The sequence below is a fragment of the Rhinolophus sinicus genome, chromosome 5 (assembly GCF_057876585.1).
Source record: "Rhinolophus sinicus isolate RSI-liver-muscle chromosome 5, RSI-T2T, whole genome shotgun sequence".
Lineage (NCBI taxonomy): Eukaryota > Metazoa > Chordata > Mammalia > Chiroptera > Rhinolophidae > Rhinolophus > Rhinolophus sinicus.
Window position 1 is genome coordinate 41924559 of NC_142505.1, and position 26929 is coordinate 41951487.

The 26929-nt window shown below is 41.1% G+C and overlaps 1 protein-coding gene across 7 annotated transcripts in view; it reads left to right on the plus strand.

The window, feature by feature from the left end:
• The window catches only part of TAMM41 (TAM41 mitochondrial translocator assembly and maintenance homolog), an 82286-nt gene that overhangs the window by 29340 nt on the left and 26017 nt on the right, over positions 1-26929 (plus strand). For 2 of the 7 annotated variants that reach the window (XR_016021298.1, XR_016021299.1), the window contains exons 6-8: positions 3056-3221; positions 4547-4609; positions 18936-18960. Coding sequence is in view for 3 of the 7 variants with exons in the window: in XM_019732683.3 (XP_019588242.2) it covers positions 3056-3221; positions 4547-4609; positions 14992-15068 (306 nt within the window). In the remaining 4 variants the exon portion in view is untranslated. Of the gene's footprint in view, positions 1-3055; positions 3222-4546; positions 4610-14991; positions 15128-18935; positions 18965-26929 lie in introns of those variants that run through there. The other 5 variants (XM_019732683.3, XM_074312981.2, XR_016021300.1 and 2 more) reach the window with 4 other exon arrangements.

A 26929-nucleotide genomic window follows, 5' to 3' on the forward strand; every position in this document is an offset into this window, starting at 1 on the left:
TGAGGGCAATCTGGAGGCAGAATTCCTTCTTCCTCTGGAGACTTTAGTCTTTTTTCTTAAGACCTTCAACTGATTATATGAGGCCCACCCATACTATGGAGGGTAATCAGCTTTACTGACTTAAATGTTAATTACATCTAAAAAATACCTTCACAGTAATATCTAGGCTAATGTTTAATCAAGCAACAGGGCACTATAGCTTAGCCAGTTGATGCATTACTGGGCACGATAGCCTAGCCAAGTTGACACAGTAAATTAAACATCACACCCCTGCATCCCTTAGGTCTACAGGTGACACTAATCTCTGCCATTCCTCCCGAATGTATTTTTATTTTTTAATTAGTCTTTTAGCCAGGGGGTGAAAATGGCAACTTAAAAGGCTTCCACTTGGCCTACTACACTAAGATGGCTCCAAAATGACAACCCCATGTTAAAGTGTGCTTTGTAGGAACTTTCCTGGTACCAGTTGTGAAGGTCAGAATTGGGCAGATTTGAAACAAAGACCTCATCTCATCCCGTGGTGGTACCATGGAGCGAGATGGCCCTTCCTAGTTTTCCCATCGTGGAGCAGAGGCCAGGCAGGCCTTTGTATTCCTGCATTTTTCAGTCAGGGGTACAGGCAGCTCACTTCAGCTGAGGAGTTCTGGATGGGCCTCTGAGGCAGTCCCAGCAGCTAGGGAAATGAGCACCTTGGCCCCAAAGCCAGCACCTGGGAGGCACAGCACAGCACCCACTATCGTGTGACTGTACTTACTTCTTCAGAATCATCAGCTCTATTGACATATATTCACATACCATAAAATTCAGTGATTTTTAGTATAGTCGCAGAGTTGTGCAACCATCACCACAATCTAACTTTAGAAAATTCCTATCACTCCAAAAGGAAACCTCATCCCTATTAGCAGTCCCTACCTTCTCCTCCCCTCAGGCAACCACTAATTTACTTTCTGTCTCTACGGATTTGCCTATCCTGGACACTTCATATATTAGATTGGTGCAAAAGTAATTGTGGTTTTGGGCGGCTGGTTGGCTCAGTTGGTTAGAGTGCAGCGCTCGTAACACCCAGGTCACTGGTTCGATTCCCACATGGGCCAGTGAGCAGTGTCCTCTAAAACTAGATTGAAAACGACTTGACTTGGAGCTGAGCTACGCCCTCCACAATTAGACTGAAAACAACTTGACTTGGAGCTGATGGGTCCTGGAAAAACACACTGTGCCCCAATATTCCCCAATAAAAATTTTAAAAGAAAAGTAATTGTGGTTTAAAAGATTAAAAATAATTACAAAAACCGCAATTACTTGTGCACCAACCTAATAAATAGAATCATACAATATGTGGTCCTTTCCATATCTGCTTTTGAAATGCAGTGACTCTCACTATTTAACCGAATGCTTTCACTTTCATGTCATTAACACATGAGGATTTAAAGAGTAAGGAGGATTAGAATTAACAGTTTATTTGACCTGTCACCTAATATTTTGTCTTTAAACACATGCTTTCAAGCAAAAATTCCAGTGCATTCTTTTCCTCCAGAGAAAGCAGTGTCAAATACTATTTTTTAATTCCTCATAGTACTCAAGCCATTTTGACATCTCTAAAATTCCTGGAAATTTCATAGTTAAAGCCTTACAGTAATATGAGGTCCTTTTGACCAATCTCAATACTTGGCCCCAAAATATGAGTCCATAAATATCATTTCTAGCATATTTTGCAGAAATACCCACTTTTTCTTTGTCACTTATCTAGCCAAAGCTGAGTAGAGGTCGAAGCCTATGAATTTAGAACCATCTGAATAGCAAATATAAAATATTTAGGATAAAAAAACCCTTCACCATTACTGGAGCCACTGAATAATAGCATTTTCTTCTTCTTTGCATCGGTAATTCTTTGCATAGATTTTGTAGATAAAACTAGAAAATTCAGACATTGGCATATACTCCATAAATATTTGTTGAATGAAAAAAGGTAGTAGAATAAGTAAATTCTAATTATTAAGAAAGTTGGTCATATCTGGAAAATCTGAATCTAAAATTTAGTACATTTATTTGTGTGATATTTTTTTCAGTGTTCTGTTAAAGTTAAAACCTAAGCATTTGTTAAAAGAATGCAGAAAAGATTCTTACTTGGAAAATAATGTAATGAGCTGTTGAGAGCAGTGGTACTGGTTCTCAACTTGGCAGGCAGTCAGTGTTTACATGATTTTGTAAAAATTTAGATCCATGAAGTAAAGTATATTAGACTGGGAGTTAGGCAAGCTAGGTGTGGCCACAGCTCTGTGGCCAACTTTTGATTCAAAGGTTTCCAAGTAAAGTCTGATGCATAGTTTTATGTAATATTTCTATATTTATCTTTCAATTTCATGTATTTTAGAATACGTTGGAAACAAAAACCACTGGTGTAACTTCAACTCCTATTTAAGAAATAATGACAACTAAGTTTTATTGATGCTGTTATTCATTCCCTTATTTAACCCGTGTTTTTTGAGTACCTACTATGTGCCAGATTAAAAGTGAATAAGATTAGTTTTTGTCATCACTTTATTCCTACAGTTTATGAAATACAGCATGGTATGTAAAAAACCCTAAAGTCGGGAGACACAAATTTAGATCCCACTCTCTCTGGTTGGCTGCATGATCCTGGCTTTGTTACCCTGTGTCCCTGTGTTTAAAATGGAAGAGGTAATTTGAGAGCCTGAATTTGCTGGGGCTTCAATGGATGTTAGCTGCAGCCTCACTTCCTTTTAATTGCTGCATTTAAGACAAATAGACATTTTAAAACTGGGAGTCAGAAATTGATCCTTAAAAAAAAATTCTATGCTTTTCTCTTCTAGAAATGGAATATTATAGGCAAAGAATTGGCTGTTTTGAAGGAGCTTAAAATCTTGAACACTTATGCCTTCAGTTTCAGAAATGAGAATGTCTCCTTAACATGCTGCCTAGTCTAGGGTATGGGGTTCATATATGTTTGTGTGACTTTAAAAAGAAGCCATGTGTCTTTGAATATGTATAGAGGTCAAAGTACTTCCCATAAACATCATCTTTTTTTTTTCCTTAGATAGATAAAAGCCCAGAAGGACAATTTACTCAGCTGATGACATTGCCCAAAACCTTACAGCAACAAATAAATCATATTATGGACCCTCCTGGGAAAAACAGAGATGTGGAAGAAACTTTATTACAACTTGCTCATGACCCTGATTGTGCAGATGTGGTGCGACTAGGTATGTTTATGGATTTGATGACTAGGTATGTTTATGGATTTGACGTTGAGCAAGTGCTGGCCATGGGTAAAAACAAACTGTGTGACTGAGACACAGTCTTTATTCTTTCTTACCTAGAGAGATCAAGAGAGAGATTGCTTCTAGGAAGAAAAAAGCACTAACCATCTGGGGGTTTTCCAAATCTAAATTTTCATTTGTTTGAAGTAGAGAGGTTACAGTACTTCTATTTTCAGATTCCTGGGTCCTAAATCACTGTCAAGGGGGAGAAATAATGTTTCTTTTGGTCCCAAGTGCATGACTTCTAGAAGTTATTTCAAAGACATGTCTGTGTTCTTCATGGTGGTCTGAGAAGGAAGGAGACTGGTGACATTTTAATCCTTTTGTAACGCCAAGAACACAGCTTTCCTCAGCCAACTCCCATTCAGTGTGTCTCACTGTCTTCAGCAGGTTCCCTCTGACGTGGCCCATGTTCCCCACATTATCCCCAGGGCCTCCCTAGTGTTTACCAAAAACTCTGAACCTTATCTTCAGAGATAACATGTTAAAGGTAATTTATGAGGTCAGTCAGTAAAGAAAGAATTAGGAAATTGAAAATGACTCCCTCCCTCGGATGAGTGCATTCTCCTCTTTCACTGAGTAGGAACTTACTTCATGGTACAAACCACTGTGCTAGATGCGATTCACAGTGACAATATTGAACATTAGCTGCAGTCGGCGGGCTCCACGCACTCTCTCAGGGACCTGCGCCAGGTTGTCAGGGCATGTTTAAGATCACTGGGTACCTATTCGGAAGATAAATATGGAGGCATATCATTTGTTTGTTGTTTTTTCATTTTAACGTGATGCTGGTCATGCTGTGATCTCTGCTGAGCCCAAGGGACTGGACTGCTGCTTCTCACTGAGGAGGCATCTCTCTAGATGTGTTTTCATAATGAAAATTTTACCCCTGGGCAGAAACTTTTTTTTTTTTTAATCTTTTTACATCTTGGAATTGAGAGCTAGCAGCGTTCAGTAGATTTAAAGTACTAAAGTGACCTTTGAGGGTCACTTAACCCATCCCATTTTAAGGTGAGGAGACCCAGGCCCAGAGGGGTCAGTCATTTTGCCTGTGCTCACATAGCTGGTGGGTGACATGGCTGGCAGTTCCAGTCTCCTGGCCCTCAATCCTGATACCCTTTTCACTGTCACTCTATGACACCAGGACAGAAATAGATTTGCCGGTTTTATTGGATAACTAGAAAGAATATTTAGTTTCAGGTTTTAAAAAGTGTTGAGATGACTAACATCTGGCTTTTTTGGCATCCTTGTTGGTTTTTTTCTCACAGGGCTTTCAGCAATCGTGAGACCTTCTAGTATAAGACAGAGCACCAAAGGCATTTTCACTGCTGGTAAGAACTTTAGAAAATCCATACTTAATGAAGCTGCAGGATCGGGTGGCCTCAGTGCCCCTGGTTAAAATGTAAAGCTTTGTCTGTATCCTAAAAGTACTTGTGAAATGCTGAATTTTGATGGTCATAAACTAGGACACTGCAATAACATACAGACAGGCAGACAGCACTGAAATCTGGTCATCTAAAAAAGTCAGACTAGGTGAGGTACTGTTGGAAGGCTTTACTGTCCCTCTAAGGTTTCTGAGTAACTCCTTGTGTGCAGGTGTTTCCTTCATGTTTCTTATTAATGAAAGTTACACATGCATATCGTTGCAGAAACAGTAGTACCTTGCCTTTCTCCCAACTTTCCCTCTCCAGAGACAATTGCTTCCAACTTGCAGTGGGTTATTTTTGTTTTCACTGCCAGTTCTCTACATAACAAGCTTACATTGCTGCTGCTTTTTCAATTTTAGGCATTAGCTGTTGACTTCTCACTATGGTAGATTAGAATTGAACTCTTCCTCACACCCTCACCACGCACACTGAACCCTCTCTTCTCTCTGGCCTCATATAGTTGTACTGTAGCTTTGGTAAGGTCAGTCTCCAGAGTTTACATTCATTGTATGACCATGTTAATGAGATTCAGAGGTGAGCCACCTAATGTACTTTTCCTTCTCTGCACAACTTCCTTTCCCACGGTATTGTCTTCACCTGTCTGAGGAGTATGCGCGGGATCTGCTTTCCGGTATCTTGTGTCTTTTGTCTTCATGGTGCACGCTCTAGTTTTAGTGACGCACACCGTGCAGTAATTTTCTGAGAAAGAGTACATGGGAGGCAAATTTGGAGACTATGTATGTCTAAACATATCTTTAGTCTCCACTCACACATCATTGAGACTTAGGCTGGAGATACATTGGAAATGATTTTCCTTTAGAATTTTGATATCATGGCTCCAGCTATCGTCTCACTTCAAGGATTGCTATCAAAAATCCAAGGTCATTCTTAATTCTTAATCCTTTGTGTATGTTCTTTCTGGGAGCCTGTTAAATCTGAAATTTCTCAATGATGTGTTTTGATGTGAGTCTGTTTTTATCTGTTATACTGGGTACTCATTGCTCTTTCCATTTGGAAACTCAGAATATAAGAAATTTTTATTTTATTCTTTTTTTACTCTTCTGTTTTCTGTCTTCTCTTTCTGGAACACCTTTTATTCAAATATTGGACTTCCAAGGCTAGTCTTTTGGTTTTCTTTCTTCTCTCTCTTATTTTTGATCTCTCTGTCCTTTTGTTTTGCTTTCTGGGAGATTTTCGCAACTTTAGCTTCTAACCCTTCTATTGCGTTTTTTATTTCTTCTATTACATTTTTAACTTCCAGGAGCTCTTTTTGTTTTCTTTTTTTTGTTCTCTGAATATTCCTTTTTTTAAAATTTTAAAACATCCTGTTCTCGTTTCATGGGTTTAAGCATTTGAGCATATCTTTGGATATTGCCAGATATCCTAGCTGGTTATATCAATTTATAGTCCCCCTAGTAGTAAACGAGAGTTCTTGTTTCTCCCCATTCTTTCCAAAACTTGGTATTGTCAAATGATGGACTTTTCTAGTTCTGTCTTTCCTATGTAACCGTCCATGTAGTGAGTGTCTCTCATGTGCTAGCCACGCAGGATACAAAGTAAGCACAAGACACCATCCTGCCTTGAAAAAGTTAATCTAGAAAGGGAAACAGGTGTGTGAATAAAAATTGGAAGTACTAGGCATCAGTGGCTCAGAGGGAACACAACGAAGGGAGTGACCTTTTAGCCTGATTCTGATCCCTGGGTTGAGATTACCAGGGAGCTGGCCTGGTAACTAACTCCTCTTCACGTCTCAACCCAACTGCCTGGATACACAGCCAAGTATTTGGCCCCAAGGATGCTATGTGGCTCTCCTGGAAAGATTCAGCCAAAAATTCAAGAAAGAGTTAGTAACACATGTGCCAGATCGACTCAGCTAAAGATTTTCTTATCACTTGCGTACATAGCTTTGCATTTCCAATTAAGATATTTAATCGGTGTTCCTGCTGGTTTATCCCAGTAAAACTGAAGATGAGGTGCTTGTGTTTACTTGGGTGGTTCAGGCTATTAATCTGTGTTTTGCACAATTGCAGCTCCCTTGCTATAATCTTGGGTGAGGCTGAATGGAGTTTTGTTTGTTCTTTTTTGGGGGGGGGCTTCCTGTGCTGTAAGGAATGACTATATTTATTGGCGATTTTTTTTTTTTAGTTTTGAGAATGGTAATGTGATGGGGTTTTTTAAAGCTTCCTTTTCTTGTAGAAATACATACTAAAATACTTACAGATGAAACGACAGGATTCTGAGATTTGCTTCAAAACATGGTAGAGGGCAGTGAGTAAGGAGTAAATGACACAGGATTAGCCATGAGATGATACATTGTGGAAGCTAGATGAATATACATGGAGACATATTATACTATTCTTTCATAAGTTTGAATTTTTCTCTAATAAAAGGTTTTTCAAATGCCATCATCTCTTAACCTTTCAACCTGAATGAACCTTTGGTCCTTTTTCCACTCGTTCTTTCCAGTGGCCAGCAGAGGGCAGCGGGTAACACCTCAGAACTCAGCCCAGATTTCCTGTGGCCATGGAGTGCCCACAGCAGGCTCCCCTGAGTGTTTACTGCTTGCTTCCCTTTCCTCCTAAAGATGCCTCATTGGATTGAGGAAGTCAGAGTAACAGAATGTCTGTAACCTGCACCGAGGTTGCAGAAATTGTGGGAAGCGATGAGATCCCTTCAGATTCTATAGGTTTACTTGCCTTATGCTCTGGCTTCTCTGGTTTATGGTAGTTGTGGGCTATGGTAAAGGCAGCCCAGGCTAAGGGCAAGGATTTGTGAGCCACAGAGACTAGAGTTCAAATTTCAACTGATCTACTGTGACTTGGGCAAGTTACCTATTTTTTCTGAGTTTTAATTGCATAGGGCTAATTATACCTGCCTCACCAGGTTGTGAAAATTACATCTTAAATAGATACAAGCATCTAGCACTTGCCTAGTCTTTCTTCTTTTGGTATCATTACCTAAAAGTTTCCTCACCTCTCTTTAGAATGTGGCTCTTTGCACTGTCATATTCAAATAGTATTTGTCCCTTAGCCAGGTCTCTGCTGGCGTAAACTAGCGATGAAAGGAACTGAGTGGCCGGTTTGCCTGTGTCTCGCTCCTCTAACTGCACAGCAGCTGCAGAACCTCCATCCTCCTCCCATGCGTTGTTCTTTAGAAGTCTTCTTGTTGCAGTCATAGCTGTTGTTGTTCTGCCTTGGCTTTTGCTCAGTCCGTCTCCTCAAATCTCCAACGTTGTATCTGTTTAGTTTTTCAGCCAGGTTACGTATCATCTGCTGGGTGAAAAATCTCCAGTGTATTTGGTTGAGTTTTTATTCCTTTGTAGCCATTTCCTTCTGGTTCTCTGCAACCTCCTACTCAGAATGGGGATAAAAGAGAATGTTCAGTCTTCCCCTTAGCCAATGAATACCTTTTATATTCAAATACAATTCAATTCAGACAGGTAGCTAAGGAGAAGCTAAGCTTGGGGTCAGAAGACATTGGCTTGAACTTGTGGTTATTCATTTCCTGGCCCTGTAACCTTGGTATGTTAATTAGCCCTTTTTTGAAATGATGGGGCTACTAATAATACTCAATTCGCAAGGTGTTCTGAGAGTGTCCATTGTGATTCCCAAACTTGGGTGAGTCTAGGCTAAATCTCACTCTATTCCTAGACAAGATGGAAGCCGGGCATCTATAACCAGCTCAGAGGATTGCCCTTTCTCATCAACTGTGTTGGATAACACAGCAGTGTGTTCTCATGCAGTCTTTTCACTCTGTTTTTGTGAGTTCCCTTGAAATACCCTGACCATCAGATATACCCAGAGAAGTGAGTACAGAAATGCTTCCAAAACCAAACACTGTTTTTTTCACTTTAGCCTGAGACGTGATCATTTAAAAAATAATGTTGACTTCTCTTAGACTGTGCTGTTGATAGACAGAATATCAGAGTTCTCGTCAGGGAAGGGGATCAGCAGCTGGAGCCAGCCAGCTCAGGTGTAGCGAAGACTGTTCGGCTTCCTAACACCTGCCTGCTCCTCCTTTCATAGTAGCAGCAGATGGCATCACATCTCAAACTGGTAACAGAAGACCAGCTAAGCAAACTGTCATATTCTGAGCAGCAACAGTCTTTTATGTTTCTAATCTGATTGGAGAGAAGTGGACCTGTTTGAGTATTCTGGTGTGGGAACTAGGAGAGAAATGGGGGAAATGTAATGATTAGACTGAGAAGTAAGCAGCAGCCAGACAAGGGAAGGCCTTAAAAGCCATGAAAAGGAATTCAGAGTTTATCCTGAGGGCAGGGGGAAGCCACAGCAGGACTGTAGAAAGACTGCTATAGCTAGAGAATAGAGAACAGATTAAAAGGATATAAAGCTATTGCTTGGGAAACTGGTTAGATACGGTTGCAGCCAGCCGGGTGAGGAATTATGGCAGCCTGAACTCAGGCCATTGCAGTAGAGGCAGAGAGAAGAGATGAGAAACATATTTAGAAGGTAGGTTGCCAAGTCCTGGTGATTGGAGGGATATGGGAAGTAAAGGAAAAAGAAAAGTCATAGATAATTCCCAGGTTTCTGGCTTGGGAAGCAGTAGATGGCGGTGCCATTCCAGGAGGAAATGAAATTTGGGTGAGCATAATGACTTTAGTTTTTGAAATCTTGCTTTATTTTCCCCCACCTGACTTTCTGGTCAATCAGAATTAACTCTGGGGACAGATACATATTTACTTATCTAACTTCAAAAGATTCAACTGAATTAACAAGACAGGTTTAGTCTTGTTCCTAAAAAGATTTTGGCATGCCTCAGATGATTCTTACCAGCCCTTCTTGAAACACAATAGAATGGATCATTCATTGTCCTCTGCTTCTGATTTCTTTTTTTTTTTTTAAGATTTTTTTTGGGGAAGGGGAACAGGACTTTATTGGGGAACAGTGTGTACTTCCAGGACTTTTTTCCAAGTCAACTTGTTGTCCTTTCAGTCTTAGTTGTGGAGGGCGCAACTCAGCTCCAGGTCCAGTTGCTGTTGCTAGTTGCAGGGGGTGCAGCCCACCATCCCTTGCGGGAGTTGAACCGGCAACCTTGTGGTTGAGAGGACGCACTCCAACCAACTGAGCCATCTGGGAGCTCAGCGGCAGCTCAGCTCAAGGTGCCGTTTTCAATCTTAGTTGCATGGGGCGCTGCCCACCATCCCTTGCGGGACTCGAGGAATTGAACTGGCAACATTGTGGTTGAGAGCCCACTGGCCCATGTTGGAATCAAACCGGCAGCCCTGGGAGTTAGGAGCACGAGCTCTAACTGCCTGAGCCACTGGGCCAGCCCATGATTTCTTATATAACGAAAACATTTCTTCCATTTTTTGGTACCTACATACTGTGTTTCCCCGAAAATAAGACCGAGTCTTATATTAAGGTTTGTTCCAAAAGACGCATTAGGGCTTATGTTCAGGGGATGTCATCCTGAAAAATCACGCTAGGGCTTATTTTCCGGTTAGGTCTTATTTTCAGGGAAACACGGTATTTAAATAAGAACACATAATAACAGCTAAGACAAGACTTTTTTTTTCTCGTGACATGCTTATCATTTAAACCTGAAAAATTTTAAAGTAAGTTGTACTTCTGCCTCAGAAGAGATTTTCTTTGTAAATATATCTAACTGTGGTCAGAAATTAATTAGAAGAATATTGAGTACTTACTGATTTTCTCTCCTAAAGATCTGAAATACAGAATTATGGGAAGGTAGGAGACCTCTCACAACTAGTCATAGCTCTGCCTCACATTGTTTCCTGGAGACTTTTCCTGTCATTGGACCCATCAATTTAAGGTCACACAGGGAATTCATAGTCTTACACATGTAGTAGCTTTGCTGTAGGTCATGTGAAGCAAGCTGGAAATCAACAAGAAAAACCTTAGAAGCCATATATCGAAGTAGATTTCTGTATGCTTCCAAAACAAAATTCTGACTAGATACTAATCAGAATTCATGACTGCTTTCGGTAAGTAAAGATCTGTCTGAAGATGTATCTAAAGAGCTGTTGCATCTTTATTCATTAAGGAAGGAGCAAAAACAATGATGGCTCTTAAAGTTTCTCTCCCAGCAGTCTGTCTTCTCTCAAGTCACATTATAAATGCATGCTTCCTAAATCACCATCCTTTTTTTAGAAAGGAAAAAGAAACCAAAAGTAAACTTTTAATGTATGCCAAGTAGAATTCTGTGGATTATAAACTGTGGGAGGGCATAGACCCTAACTGTTGTTCATACCAGTATTCCCAACAACTCACTCAGTGTCTTATATACAGAGCGTGCCAAAAACATGTACAGTATATACATTTTAAGAAAGGAAAACACTATTAAAATTGTGATACTCAATATATACTGATAACAAAAGATGAATACAAGTCACGTTTGACTTCTGTAATTATAAGCGGTGCTCAAACTGGTTACCATCAGCATCCAGACACTTCGGATTATGGCAGACTACAGCTTGAGCAACGTTGACCAAAGTGTCCACTTGTGTGCATTTTTTTGGCACCCCTCGTACATACCGTGTTTCCCCGAAAATAAGACCTAGCCGGACAATCAGCTGTAATGCATCTTTTGGAGAAAAACTTAATATAAGACCTGGTATTCTATTCTATTCTATTCTATTCTATTCTATTCTATTCTATTCTATTCTATTCTATTCTATTCTATCCTATCCTATCCACGACGCAGTCTTATATTATAGTAAAATATGACCAGGTGTTATATTAATTTTTGCTCCAAAAGACGCGTTAGAGTTGATTGTCCGGCAAGGTCTTATTTTCGGAGAAACACGGTAGGTGCTCAATAAATACTCATTCAGTGTATGTCAGTGACTAAATAAATGTAAGATTCCAGATCTACTGGTAGTATGGAAAATCTCCATGTATACAGAAAACTGCACAAATCATACATTTGGTGAATTTTCACAAAATAAACACATTCATGAACCTAGTGGCCAGATGAGGAAATAGAATAGTACCCATCCTCCAGAACCCCCCCTCACTGTGCCTGGTCACAGCCACTACCCCTCCAAGAGTAACTACTATCCTAACTTCTAATGCTATGTTTCTATTTTGCCCATAATTTGAACTTTATATAAATATGTACTCTCTTGTGTCTTTCTTCATATCATCAGTAAGATTCGTCATGGTGTTGGGAGTAGTAGTAGCTCATTTATTCTCAGTCCAATGGATGAATATACACAGTTTATCCACTCTACTTTTGATGGTTTCTTGAGTTGTTTCCATGGGACTATTACAAGTAGGGCTCCCACGCATGTTTTTGTACCTGTCTTTTGGTGAGCATATGAATGCATTTCTGTTAGATACAAACTTAGGGGTAGAATTACTGGATCTAAAGTGTGTGAATGTTTGAGGTGGATACTGCCAAACAGTTGTCCAAATCACACTCCCACTTAGCAGAGTTCCTGTTCCAGCACTTCCTTGGCCAAAACTTGGTATGATGTGTCTTTCTCGTTTTAGGCACTTCGATAGCTGAGTAGGGGTATCACATTGGAGTTTTCATTTACGTTTTCCTGGTGACTAATAAAGTTGGGCATTTGTTCACGTGCTTGTTTGGATCTCCTCTTTGGTGAGGTGCCTATTCCAGTCTTTGCTTATTTTTCTGTTGAGCTGTTTGCCTTTTCTTACTGAATTCCCTGTAGAGTCTGGAATTAGGTTTTTTTGTGGGATGTATGTAATGCAAAAATCTGCCACCCTGGGGCTTGTTGTTTCACTCTCTTAATGATGTCTTGTGGTTAAAAGCAGTGCTTAATTTTACTGAGCCCAATTTATCCATTTTATCCTTTACGGTTAGTAGCTTGTTGTGTCCTGTTTGGGAAATTTGGCCTACTCCATGAAGTTGAAGGTTCATGAAGTTTAAGTCCGCCATCTTTGTTACAAGTAGAATATTAAGGCAGAAAGGACCCTTCATTCTGATCTTTTGGTTCTTAACCTTTTGCAAATCCTGGCTCCTGTGAAAATCTGGCTAAAACTCTGCACCCTCTGTACAGAAATGCACATGTGCACCTACCCAGCAAACTGCTACAGGTCCAGGGAACTCACAGACTGACACTGAAGCCTGTCTGTAGGCCCTTTGTTAGAAAACCCCTAACTTAGTCCAACCCAGTCATTGTGCAGATGAAGAAACTGAGGCACAGAGAGGGGGAGTCACACTGTAAGTTTGTGGCTCAGCTGGGACTGGGACCCAGGTCTCGTGACTCTTCTCCCAGTGCCCTTCGTGATGCTGTTTCCTGCAGCAGTCTTTCTGAGAGTATCTCGCTGGCAGAGCCATGGAGGGGAGAGACTGTTTTTAATTATGGGAGGTTTCTATCCACTACGGTAATAGCAGAAAATGGCTACATGGTGCCGCTCGTATACTTTATGTATTTACCTTAAATGTGAAGCTCCAAGGAGTCTGTGAGTAAGTTTTTGAAGTTGAGCTGGGACTTGCAATGGTTGATGCCTCTTCTTCCAGCTGTGACTCAGTGGCCTGGGGTTGCTGTGATGAACCTCATCGTATGCAACTACCTGTATTCTGCTTAGTGTCTTGATTGGTTCTGGCTGGAATTTTAAACAGCACCTTATGTAGTAAGTTTCCAGTCTCAATGCTCAAGTGGGTGAGCTGTACCGTACTGGTTGCTTCAGGGAGAAAATTCAAAGGGGTGGAGGCAGGGAAAGGAGCTCTGAGTTTCTTAACTAGGCTATGTCAATTTGCAAGTAGTCAGTCAGTCAGGAGACAAGTTAGGCCAGAGTTTCTAGACATATTCACTAATGATTTTACTTGTACCTTGCCTTTTAACCTGCCACTGCCTGCAGTAGCCTCTTAAAAGGTCCTAAGTGGACTAGGCAGCTTACAGGTAACATGGCCAGGTATTTTCAAGAGATCACGCAAACCCCAGTGCTAGGAGTCTCCAGAACTAATCCTATTACCCCGTCAGCAATGCTTACAAAGCTGGGATGTGCATTTCAGATTCAGCTCAGACCACGGTTTGTATCTCACGGTGGGTGAAAAAAACTATTCGGATCTTAGGGCCACACCCTGAAACACAGACTAAATGATCTCATCTTTAACACAAAGGAAGTCGAGCCCATAATACTGTCTGCAAATATGATCCTATTAGATCTAACAGACAAACAACATCTTACTTATTCTATCCCATTTTACTTCTTTCCTATAAGCCCCCCAGAGATCTGCTTCTCTGATGTCATCAAGTACTTGTGATTAAGTAGATAGAGGGTGCTGGAAGGTCAGATATCTGAATGAGGTGCGTCTTTTCTATAATTTCAAAAGTATTTACCTGAGCACCTACCATGTGCGGTGTACTGTACTGGGTGATAGGGATACAGGGATGAATAGGACAAAGTCTCTGTCCTCAAGGAACTCCCAGTCTAGCAGAGGGACAGGTAATACTACCTGTAAATTGACGAGCACTGTACAGTGGGGGGAGTGCTGTGCTGTGTCAGCACAGGGCTGTGGGAGTAGGAGGAGCCGTGTCTGAATCAGCCTGGGGAGTCAGGGCAGGCACTTGTAGAGAAGAAATCTGAAACGGGACTTGCTGTCTACCTGGCAGAAACTGATGGAAATAATATTCACTCAGGGGCAGCCCTGATGGCTCAGTTGGTTAGAGTGCGAGCTCTTAACAAGGTTGCCAGTTCAATTCCTGCATGGGATGGTGGGCTGTGCCCCGGCAACTAAGATTGAAAAGGGCGACTGGACTTGGAGCTGAGCTGAGCCCTCCACAGCTAGATTGAAGGACAACAACTTGATTTGGAGCTGATGGGCCCTGGAAAAACACACTGTTCCCCAACATTCCCCAATAAAAAATTAGAATAATAATAATAATATTCACTCTGGGAAAATCAGCTGCATACGCAGTGACAGAGGCAGTGAGCTGGGAGTGGCTGGGATGCAGGCTTTGGGAGTTAGAATGGGGCCAAGGATGCCCGCTTACATACAGACCTTGTCTGTGTTCTTCCTTTCTCCTCCGTTTAAAAAGAGCTACTAAATTCAAAGGCTGCCAGTATACACGTTACTCAAAAGATTCACTTACTCCAGAAATTCAGGTACTATGGATCACTGTTACAATAGATGCCTGAATCAGAATCTTTCTCCCCCGCACTTTGATCACAGTGACCTTTAATAACCTTCAGCTCCCAGGGTCTCCTAAACCCCTCAGTCAGCCCATCACTGCTCCACCTCAAAGACAAGTCTCTGTCCAAATATCACAGAACCTCTATCTGAGTATTCGCCCAATAAGCTTCAACTTTCTCACTGTCTCTTTTCTCTTTTAGGCATGAAGAAATCATTGATTTATAGTTCACTAAAACTGCATAAAATGTGGAAAGGATGGCTGAGGAAAACATCCTGATTTTTCTTGCTTTTATATATGTTATCTATAGATGAATAAAGTGTTCCTTTTTGACAAAATAGTGTTTGTTATTTTGACCCATTGCTTGACGATACCTTGATTTGCATAATACAGCAAGTCCTTGAACAACGTTTCTTTCAATGTCATTTCCCTATAACATTGATAACTGGAACCACTGTCTGTGTGGGGTTTGCATGGTCTCCCCATGTCTGCGTGGGTTTTCTCTGGGTCCCCTGGTTTCCTCCCACCTCCCAAAGCTGTGCACATGAGGTAAATCGTTAGGTCTAAGTTATCCCAACCCGGGTGTGGGTGGGTGTGTGTGAGTGCACCCAGATACGGAAGGGTGTCCTCTCCACGGTGGGGTCCCACCTCACGAGCACCCAGAGCTGCCAGGATAGGACCAGCCACTCAAGACCCCGAACTGGAATGTGTGGGTTGGAAAATAATGATCTTATTTGCTTTTATTAATCTTTCTTACATGTATGTATAGCTCACATTTATTTCAGTGTTTAATATTAGAAGTGTTTTCCATCTTTATTTAGAAGATTGATGATGTTTTTATGACCAGAAATAAAGCCATAGGAACTTAACTGTTGTTTATATCAACTAGCCTAGGGTAAAATTGGTTTTATTATATGTTGTTTTGCTTAAAGTCACAATTTCCAAGAACCTTCTGATGATGTTAAATGAGGACTTACTGTACTTGATGTTTTTAAATGTATGTTAGACACTTATGCAGGGGGGACCCAAATACCTTTGAGGACTTAGCATGAGAGGAGAAGAATCCGCTTTACATACAAAACCACCTGGGTCCTGCTTCCAATAAGACCTGTAGCTGTGTTCTGCATTTTTTGGTACATCAGAGTCAGAGATCTGAGAAACTCTGCATATGCTTGTTGACATGCGGTTCTGGGGGCTAGAGACAGGGAAAGTTTGGCTCTCTCTGCCTCGTCTCCATCCTTGTTCACTTGGTTTTTTTCCAGTGCGAGATCAGAAGTGTCACATCAACATTTTCCTGGGTCGAGGGGTTTTTTACGTTTCTCTTTGTTCTTCATGAAGATGTGTGGCAGTGACTTTTAGGTGAGGGGCCTGCAGCAATCCCCTTGCAGAGCCTACCCTATTGTAGCCGTTAGGAATGTTGGATAACAGGAAACCCGCTGCAGAGTGCCTTGAACAGCAGAAGGCTCATCATTCAGTTCCAAGAACGGAAAAGTTAGAGGTGTGGTGGGCTTCAACAGGTTCACAGAGTCATCCCGGATCCAGGTTTTCCATCTCTTCTGTCCCTGCCCTTTGCCATGTTGGAATTCTAACCACCTCCAAATGTGCCTTACTTAGGCTGGCTCCCTTCTGAACTGAGACTGCTGGCCACAACTTCAAGGGCTATATACTTTCCCATCTGCATTTGGGAAAACAGAGAGGGCTCCTTTCAGAAGCCCTCTTAGAAAAGCAAGAACATTTTCCAGCAGCTCCCAGCAAGCCTCTGCCTGGTTTCATGGGCCCTAGCTGGGTACTTGTCCATCCTCAAGCCAGTAAAAGGCCTGGCCGCTGGAGGAATGTTTGCTCCATTTCTGGAGGGAAATCTGGGTGGTGCTGATGTCAACAGGGCCTTCCAGACCGTTCTTAGCTGTAAAACCTCAGAGCCCCTATAATATAGGACAAATGTTCAAATATTAAACATTTCTATGTTAATACTTTTCTTTATCAATTCTCTCCGAAGGCCTCATTGATCTGTACTGCCCAATATGCTAGCCACTAGACACGTGGCCATAGAGCTCTTGAAATGTGACTGGTTCAAACTGAGGTATGATATAAGTGGAGACTGACAGATTGCAAAGACTTAGTATGAAAAAAAGAATGTAGAATCTCAATAATTTGTCATATGGATTGCATATTGAAATAATATGTGGATACATTGAATAAATGTATGATTGATGCTAATATTAATACCAATGTCAGCTATTCCTTTCTTCTTTTTTAATGTACTACTAAACAGTTTAGATTCCACAGGGCAGTGCTGTCATGGAGCTTTATTGACAGTCTATACACTGGTTTCTTCCTGACGTGGGAAGAAGGCTGTTTTCTCTCTTCGTTTGGTGACTGGTGAAAACTGTTTCTTTGAGTCAACTATGCCTGACCCAGAGTAAGCTCTCACAAAAGTTTTTGAGGGAAATAATGAAGCAAAAACATCCCAAATTGGTTTTACTTCCCTCTTTTAGATGCTGCTAAGCTATATTGTTGATCAGATTCTTAACTTTATCACAGATGGGAAGGAAGAAAGATTGTGGGTGTTTCACAGGTGTGTGAAAGAAAGGGTAGCTTATTAGGACGTTGTGATGTCATTCAAAAACAGCAGTTGGTGAATAACAATGGTTACTCTTTGTGGAGAGTCTTAACAGCTGTAAACATGTCTCTAAATGCTTTTTCCCAGGCATTGTCTAATCCTCATAACAGTATTGTGAGATAGATAGATAGATAGATAGATAGATATAGATAGATAGATATATAGATATAGATATAGATATAGATATATAGTTTGTTTGTTTGTTTTAATTTTTTATTGGGGAACAGTGTGTTTCTCCAGGGCCCATCAGCTCCAAGTCGTTGAACTTCAATCTAGTTGTGGAGGGCGTAGCTCAGCTCCAAGTCCAGTCATAGTTTTCAATCTTAGTTGCAGGGGGTGCAGCCCACCATCTCATGCGGGAATTGAACCAGCAACCTTGTTGTTGAGAGCTCGTGCTCTAACCAGCTGAGCCATCTGGCTGCCCCTGAGATGTATATTTTTATTATCCTCATTTTACAAGGAGGAAACTTTCTCATTTCTCCAAACTCTGGTTTACATTACCTGCCTGACCCTGTGGGATTTGAGGTTTGGACCCCTGTTCCTTGGCCAATTACATATTATTATATTGAAAAACTGATTGAAACCAAATGAGTAGGGTTCCAATCTATAACGTAGCTCAGAGACCTTGATTGAACATTTTAATCAGATGCATTAACATTGTGATTTAAATACTGATTTAGACCCCATTTGATCCCTAGCACAGGAGATCCCATTTAAGTTTTCTTTTGTAAGTACACTCTAGTTGTTTAACATTATTATATCTTTCTTAACTCAAAAATACTTTTAAGATTTCTTTTTGGGGAGGACCACATACTGCAAATAATTTGTTTTTCAAATTCTGGGGTTATTCCAGAATATGAAGCAAATTGAAACAGATAACTGTGAATTCCCTGGGAGGTGACCCATTTCCAATTCAGCAAGTCAGGAAAGAGATTGGGGTAATATTTTCACTATTTTAATTAGGAGTACAGCCACTTAGCACAAATGTAGAGACGTCAATGATATTTTTTAAATTGATGTATAATTGACATACAACATTATATTAGTTTCAGGTGTATAATATGATTCAATATTTGTATAAATTGCAAAATGATCACCACAGTAAGTCCAGTTAACATTTGTCACCATACATAGTTACAGAAATTTTTTTTCTTGTGATGAGAACTTTTAAGATTTACTCTTAACAACTTTCAAATATGCAGTACATATTATTACCTATAGTTGCCATGCTGTACATTACATCCCCATGACATTTCTTTTATAACTGGAACTTCATATCCTTTCACTCCCTTTACCCATTTTGCCCACCGCCAACCCCCTGCCACTGGCAACCGCCAATCTGTTCTCTGTGTCTATGAGCTCAGCATTTTTTAGGGGGGCGGGGGGTGGAGTGTTTGTTTTAGATTTCACATATAAGTGAGATCATATGGTATTTGTCTTTCTGTATCTGATTTATTTCACGTAACATAATGCCCTCAAGGTCCATCCATGTTTGCACAAATAACAAGATTTCATTCTTTTTTTAGGACTGAACGCTGTCCCATGGTATATGTGAGTATGTACCACATCTTTATCCATTAATCTGGTGACAGGCACTTAGATTGTTTCCATATCTTGGCTATTGTAAATAATGCTGCAATGAACATGGGGGTGTGTATATCTTTTTCAGTTAGTGTTTTCATTTTATTTGGATAAATACCCGAAGTAGAATTGCTAGATCATACGCTAGTTCTATTTTTAATTTTGTGAGGAACCTCCATACTGTTTTCCAAAGTGGCTACACCAAATTACATTCTCACCAACAGGGCACAAGTGTTCCCTTTTCTCCACGTCCTCACCAACACTTGTTATTTCTTGTCTTTTGATAACAGCCATTCTAACAGATGCGAGGTGATATCTCATTGTGTGGTTTTGATTTGCATTCCCCTGATGATTAGTGATATTGAGCATCTTTTGATATACCTGTTAGCCATCTGTATCTATTCTTTGGAAAAATGTCTATTCCAATCCCCTGCTCATTCTTTTTTTTTTTCCTCATGTCAACACTTAGAGGTTTGTTTGTTTTTTATTAGTTTCAGGTGTACAGAATAATGTAATAGTTAAACATTTATACCCCTCACAAAGTGATAACCCCTCTTCCCCAATCTACTACTCCTCTGACATCGTATATAGCTGTGACAATTCCATCGACTCTATTCCCTATGCTGTATTCCACATCCCGTGACTGTACACCAGGGATGCCAAAAAATGTATACACATGACTTGTATTCATTTTTTGTTATAGGTGTATATCGAGTATTACAATTTTAATATAGTTTTTTCCTTTATTAAAATGCGTATAGATTTTTTTTGTACCCTCTGTGTGTGTGTGTATATACATATATATTTAATTATAGTTGACATTCATTAATATTCAGCCTCAGCTTCAGGTATACAGCGCAGTGGTCAGACATCTACACAGTCCATGAAATGGTCTCCCTAATAAGACAAGTGCCCATCTAACCCCCTACAAAATCTTTACAACATTATTGATTATAGTCCCCAAACTGTATTTCATATCCCCGTGGCTATATTGTGATCACTAATTTGTACTTTCGAATCCCTTTATCTTCTTCCCCATTCCCACCCCCTCCCATCTAGCAATCCTCAGGTTTTTTTTCCTCCCTATATCTCTGAGTCTACTTATGTTTTATTTGTTTGTTTATTCTGTTCTTTAGATTCCACATATAAATGAGATCATATGGTATTTGTCTTGCTCCACCTGACGTATTTCACTTAACATAATATTCTCAAGGTCCATCCATGTTGGTGCAAATGGTAATATTTCATTCTTTATGGCTGAGTAATGCTCCATTGTATAAACATACCACAGTTTCTTTATTCAATCTGTTGATGGGCATTTCGGTTGTTTCTATATCTTGGCTATTGTGAATAGCATTGCAATAAACATAAGGGTGCATATATTTTTTCAAATTACTGTTTTGGATTTCTTTGGATAGATAGAAGTGGAATTGCTGGGTCATAGGTAGTCCATTTTCAATTTTTTGAGGTACCTCCATATAGTTTTCCATAGTGGCTGCACCAATCTACAGTCCCACCAACAGTGCACAAGGGTTCCCTTTTCTCCACATCCTTACCAGCACTTGTTGTTTGTTGACTTATTGACGATGGCCATTCAGACCAGAGTAAGGTGGTATCTCATTGTGGTTTTTATTTGCATTTCTCTGATGATTAGTGATGTTGAGCATCTTTTCATGTGTCTGTTGACCATCTGTATGTCCTCTTTAGAGAAATGTCTCATCATGTCCTCTGCCCATTTTTTAATTGGGTTGTTTGTTTTTTTGGTGTTGAGTTGTATGAGTTTTTTTTAATAAATATTGGATATTAACCCCTTCTCAAATGTATCTTTGGCAAATATCTTCTCCCATTCAGTAGGATGCCTTTTTGTTTTATTGATGGTTTCCTTTGCTGTGAAAAAACTTTTTAGTTTGATGTAATCCTACATGTTTATTTTTTCTTTTGCTTCCCTTGCCCTAGGGGATATATCAGTAAAAATATTACTAAGGGTAATGTCTGTACATGTATTTCCTATATTTTCTTCTAGGAGTTTTATGGCTTCGGGGCTTACATTTAAGTCTTTGACCCATTTTGGATTTATTCTTATGTATGGCCTAAGAAGGTGGTCCAGCTTCATTTTTTTTGCATGTGTCTGTCCAGTTTTCCCAGCACCATTTATTAAATAGGCTGTCTTTACCTCAATGTAAATTCCCTTTGCTCATTCTTTAATCAGACTGTTTTGTGTGTTTTGTTTGTCTGCTTTGTTATTGATTTGTATGAGTTCCCTATATATTTTGGATGTTAACCCCTATCAGACATGATTTGCAAGTATTTTCTCCCATTCAGTAGATTGCCCTTTTTTTTTGTTATGGTTTCCTTTGCTGTGCAGAAACTTTTTTGTTTGATATAGTCCTACTTGTTTAATTTTGATTTTGTTACTTTTGGTGTCAAATCCCCCCAAAAAAAGCATTGCCAAGACTGATGTTAGAAGCTTATTGCCTATGTTTTCTTCTAGGAGTTTTATGGTTTCAGGTCTTACATTGAAGCTTTTAATCCATTTTGAGTTCATTTTTGTGTATGGTGTCAAATAATGGTCCAGTTTCATTCTTGTGTGTTGTTCTCCAGTTTTCCAGCACCATTTATTGAAGAGACTGTCCTTTCTCCATTGTATGTTCTTGGTTCCTTCGTCGTAAATTAATTGACCATATATGCTAGGTTTATTTATGAGCTCTCTATTCTGTTCCATTAACCCATGTGTCTTTTTTTTTTTTAATGCCAATACCATTGTTGGTGGTTTTATTTGACTAGAACAACAACATACGTTTTCCAGATATTTTTATTCAAGACAAAAATGCAATTTTTTTCCAATAAAAAGGAGAATTTTAGAAATGTTTGTTACTTATACATTTAAAATACATTTATTTTAAAAACGTACTAAGCAGGTTGTTTCCATCAGGTTGGCATGTGAACTTAAATCTCTATGATTATTTTGCACTTGATGATGTAGCCAACACTCTTCTCAATTTCTCCTTCCTTTTTATGCACAAGACAAAATGGAAAGCATTCCCACTTTCCAGTTGCCAAATAATATTTCCACATACAAGGTATGATCAAACAATATGGTGAATGTTTAAATTAAAAAAAATTTATTACAGTAAAAGACACATTGTCATTGATCCCCTTCAAAATACCCCCCCTCGCTTCAAATATACTTATCCCATCGTTCTTGCCATTTTCTGAAGCAGTTCTGGACGTCGTCTTTCATGAGGGTCTTTAGTTGTGTTGTGGCGGCTGCCTTGATGTCCTGAATTAGTTTTACTTTGGAGAAGAGCCGGAAGTCACATGGTGCCAGATCCGGTGAATAAGGCGGATGAGGACACTGCAATGTTTTTGTTTGACGGAAATTGGCATACCAGAAGCGATGTGTGACACGGAGCGTTGTCATGATGGAGCGTGATTTATGGCACACTTTACAGCACACCTTTTCTCAACCATAGCTCACACCTGACTGACTGCACCGAATTAGTTGAAACTTGTCACACACTGTTACTAAGGTTCAATGCGCCACTTCCTGTATTGAAGATTCCTGCCTTTTCGTTGGATGACACTCGGCGGCAGCATTTACCGTATTTTGTGATCACAATGGAAAGGCTCCATATCACACATCGCTTCTAATAAGGCAATTTCTGCAAATAAAAACATTACAGTGTGTCCTCATCCACCTTATTCACCGGATCTAGCACCGTGCAACTTCTAGCTCTTCCCCTAAGTCAAAATGACCGTGAAAGGAAAGCATTTTGAATCGATTCAGGACATCAAAACAGCTGTGACAGTGCAACTCGTGACAGACACTCATGAAAGAGGACTCCAGAACTGCTTCAGAAAGTGGCGAGAACCATGCGGTAAATGTGTTCGAAGGAAGAGGGAGTATTTTTTTTTTTAAGATTTTTTTATTGGGGAAGGGGAACAGGACTTTATTGGGGAACAGTGTATACTTCCAGGACTTTTTTCCAAGTCAAGTTGTTGTCCTTTCAATCTTAGTTGTGGAGGGTGCCGTTCAGCTTCAAGTCGTTGTCCTTTCAGTCTTAGTTGTGGAGGGCGCAGCTCAGCTCCAGGTCCAGTTGCCATTGCTAGTTGCAGGGGGCACAACCCACCATCCCTTGCGAGAGTCGAACCGGCAACCTTGTGATTGAGAGGACTCGCTCCAACCAACTGAGCCATCCAGGAGCTCAGCGGCAGCTCAGCTCAAGGTGCCGTGTTCAATCTTAGTTGCAGGGGGCCGAGCCCACCATCCCTTGTGGGACTCGAGGAATTGAACTGGCAACCTTGTGGTTGAGAGCCCACTGGCCCATGTGGGAATCGAACCGGCAGCCTTCGGAGTTAGGAACATGGCGCTCTAACTGCCTGAGCCACCGGGCCGGCCAAGAGGGAGTATTTTAAGGGGGACTAATGGCAATGTGTCTTTTTACTGTAATAATTTTTTTATTTAAACATTCACCATATATGTTGATTACACCTCATATCCTCTTTATAGAAGCTTATTTAGCAAGTCAGAAAGTGAGTACATGGTTTAACAGGAAAGGCGTGGCCTCTGGGATAGTGACACCTGGATTCAAATGCCAGCCTTACTGCTTATCAACCAAGTGATCCTGGGAAATCATTTATCCTCTGAGAATTTGGGTTTCCTCTTCTGGAAAATGAAGATAATACCTACCTTGCAAAGGTTGGCATGAGGTTCAAATTAAATGACTGTGGTCGTATTTTATCCATCATAAAACTTACATATGTAATATCCTTTCTGATGAGTTCCAGTGATGAAGAGACAGTGTGGTGTAATGGAAAGAGCTCTGAATTTGAAGACTAGAGGGGATAGAAGGTGACACTGCTGAAGTATCTTCTGCTTCCCCCCTGCACATTACACAAGTTGTATCATTTTCTTTACAGTAACCCTGCCAGGTGGGTGTTAATTTTCCCATTTTGGACTCTGCTCGTCTCTCAATACCTCTTAGATTTAAGTTCAAGTGTTCATTATGCAAATTACTGTTATCTTGAGGACAACATTTATTCTAACACTGTTTTCTTATTTGTAAAATGGCAGTGATGTTAATCCTGACATCACAGAGTAGCCCCTCAGCTCCTTTTTTCAAGTTCCCAAAGCGTTTTTAGAGCTAGATTAGCTCTAAATAAAAAAGTAAAAGCTCAGATGGTTCCCTTTAGGATCCAGTGGAACAACACGCATAGTAACACTTAGCTCACAGTAGTTCAGTAAATAATCATGACATCCAGATCTAAATTAAATTACTTGTACCAGCACTCTGGCGTGACTTTATTTTAAAACTTCTCAGCACACACATTTTAAAAAAATTATCGCCGTTTATAAAGATGTGAGACTACAGAATAGCCAGGTCCCAGCCACTTTGATGAAATTGTAACGCTGTCCGGAAAAACATAGTTGAAGTGTGAGTTGTTCACATGGATATCGGCAATCTTCAGGATAGAGGCAGGGAATGTGACAGAAAGGAAGACGCTGAGCGGGGCTCCAAAGCGCACAGGGAATGTCGGGAGGGAGGTCATTGGGAGATAGTGATAAGAGAAGTATTCCAGCTCGTGGCTGGAACTCAAAGGGAGAGAAGTTAGGTCAGGGGCGGTCTCAGGAGCCAGGAAAGTGCAGGCTCCACCCCTGGGCCGGTAGCCTGTGGTTGCTTCACGGAAAGCGCTCCCTTTTCTGCCTGTGGCACAACTTGTTGATCTTATGCTAGCCTGACCATCTAGCTGATAGCCACACTGAACTCAAATGCTGCTTTTGTTGGCAGGGCGGAAGGCCTGCCTCTGCCTGCCAGTGTAGTTTGATGGAGAACTTTCCAGGTGCACTTATGAAGGGAAGAACATTCTTTTCCAGGGAAGAGAAGAAAACAACCCCCAGGGTTAGGGCTTCTGAGGTGGCGAGAGAACTCTCCCTTGCTCTGTTTTGTCCAGGAAGTTTGTCCTGTGCATAAAGTGTGCTTTCATAGAGTGGGAGAACGAGGCTGCTCAAACCTGTTTCAGGTGGCAGAGCACATGCAAGTCAGCGTCCTTTGCAGAAGATGATGAAACACTGGCATTTCTATTTCTCATTATATGAACCATGATAGCTCAGAATGTATTGGAGGATTTGGCATCTGGGTTGGGCTAGAAACGCCTGCGTAATTACTTGCGCATACTGTTATAAATAACAGAATCAGAGCCATAAGCATACTGGCTCATGGAGAAAACAAGCTGTTGAGCTACTCAGGTTCCAGCTCCCAAGTCTCCATGACATGCGTTTCAATGCCGTTTGCCACTATGTTTGGATGTTCTGCTATGACCTGATAGTAGTCATCAGAAAGCAATGTTGGGAGAAAAACGTAAAATTGACAAAGGACTGGTCATTAGCGTTTTGTTTTCTTAAAGCAAATCAAAAAGGGAAAAAATAAATCATATTTGGGGAACTTTGGAATCAGAAAGACCTGGGTTTAAATCAAGAATAGCTGTGTGATAGTGGGCCAGTTACTAAATGGCTTGGAACCTGCTTCCTCTTCTTTAAGATGGAGAGATGACCTACTAGGCAGGATTATTCTCAAGATGAGCATTAGTGTATGTAAAGCCCCTGCACAGTGCCAGGCCCATAGTAGGAGGCTTACTAAAGGACATGTATTGGCATCAGAACACTTCGTCCAGCTCCTGAAACACCACTCCTTCATTAGGAGGGAAAAACTGAGCTGGAAAGGGCCTAGATTCGATTGGGTTGTATTTCCCTATTCAACTGATGAGGCAACAGACACTCAAAGAGGAAACCCCACGCAGCAAGTTTGCTGAGAGGCACAGAATCCCGATCCCCCACGGCTTCCCTGCTGTGTTGTGCAGGGCTGTTCTCTTCTGCAAACCCAGAGCCTTTCGAAAATGGCCCACGTTGTCCCTTGAGGCCACAGGCTATTGCATGTGTTCTCTTTTCTTTTGGTAGCTGGCCAAGAGGAGAGAATGTGCCGTGACTCACCAGGTGAGCTGGTCCCCAACCCCTAGTTACTATTCCTGTTAAAGAAAACACACCCCTCCCGACTGTGCCCAGGTGGCGGTGTTTTCTGTTATGTTTATTCCTCCCGCTGTGGCTTTGCTGTTTGGAGAATTTGTCAAAGTGGGTGCTGGAGGCTGTACAAGGCCACAGCTTGAGACGCTGTTATTGTGGCCACTCAGAGCAGGCAAGGCCCCGGGTGCTCAGCCTGGCCTGAACGGCACAGGGAGAAGCTGGCTGCCCGCCTCAAGGCTCCAGAGAGCAGGTTTGGGCAGAGAGAAGGGGACTGGAAGTGGAGGCAGACGTGTTGGCACCTGTCTGCGAGTCTCCAGGGAGAGAGAGAGACACCTGGGAGGCAGAAGCAACACAAAGGAACCCAGGTGCACCTCGGGAGGGTACCTAGATTTCACAATCTTGAAGACGTCTTTATTATTCAAAACACAGCCCAGTGCTTTAAAAGATGCACTGGGTCGTTTCCCTATATGGCAGTTCCCATTCTGGGCTTGCGCTGTTCACGTCCTCCACCTTCCTGCTTCGCAGCTCGGCTCTGGCGGCTGGGGCACCAATCACATTCGTAAACTTCTATTATGTCACCAGCAGCCAATCAGAGTGGCTGATGAGTCTGGGATAACCAGTGTTACTACGCTGAGTTGACATAATCCTAGCCAAGAGCAAAGAAGCTTGGCAGTTTTCATCAGCAGAGCCTTTTAAACGGCTTTTTGAAAGCCTGCAAATTTGTGTTGGGGCCACTCGTAAACCGACATGTCCCCACCCCACGCTGACTGATGAACCGGCCGCACTTGGAGGTAAAAGCCAGTGTGCGAAGCCCACAGCAGACAGTGAGAGAGGAGTCCATGTAGCCTGAGAGAGGCCAAGAGAAGCCCCTGCTCCTAAGGTTCCAGTTCTGGCTCTAGTCCAGGAACCCCTGTGCATCTC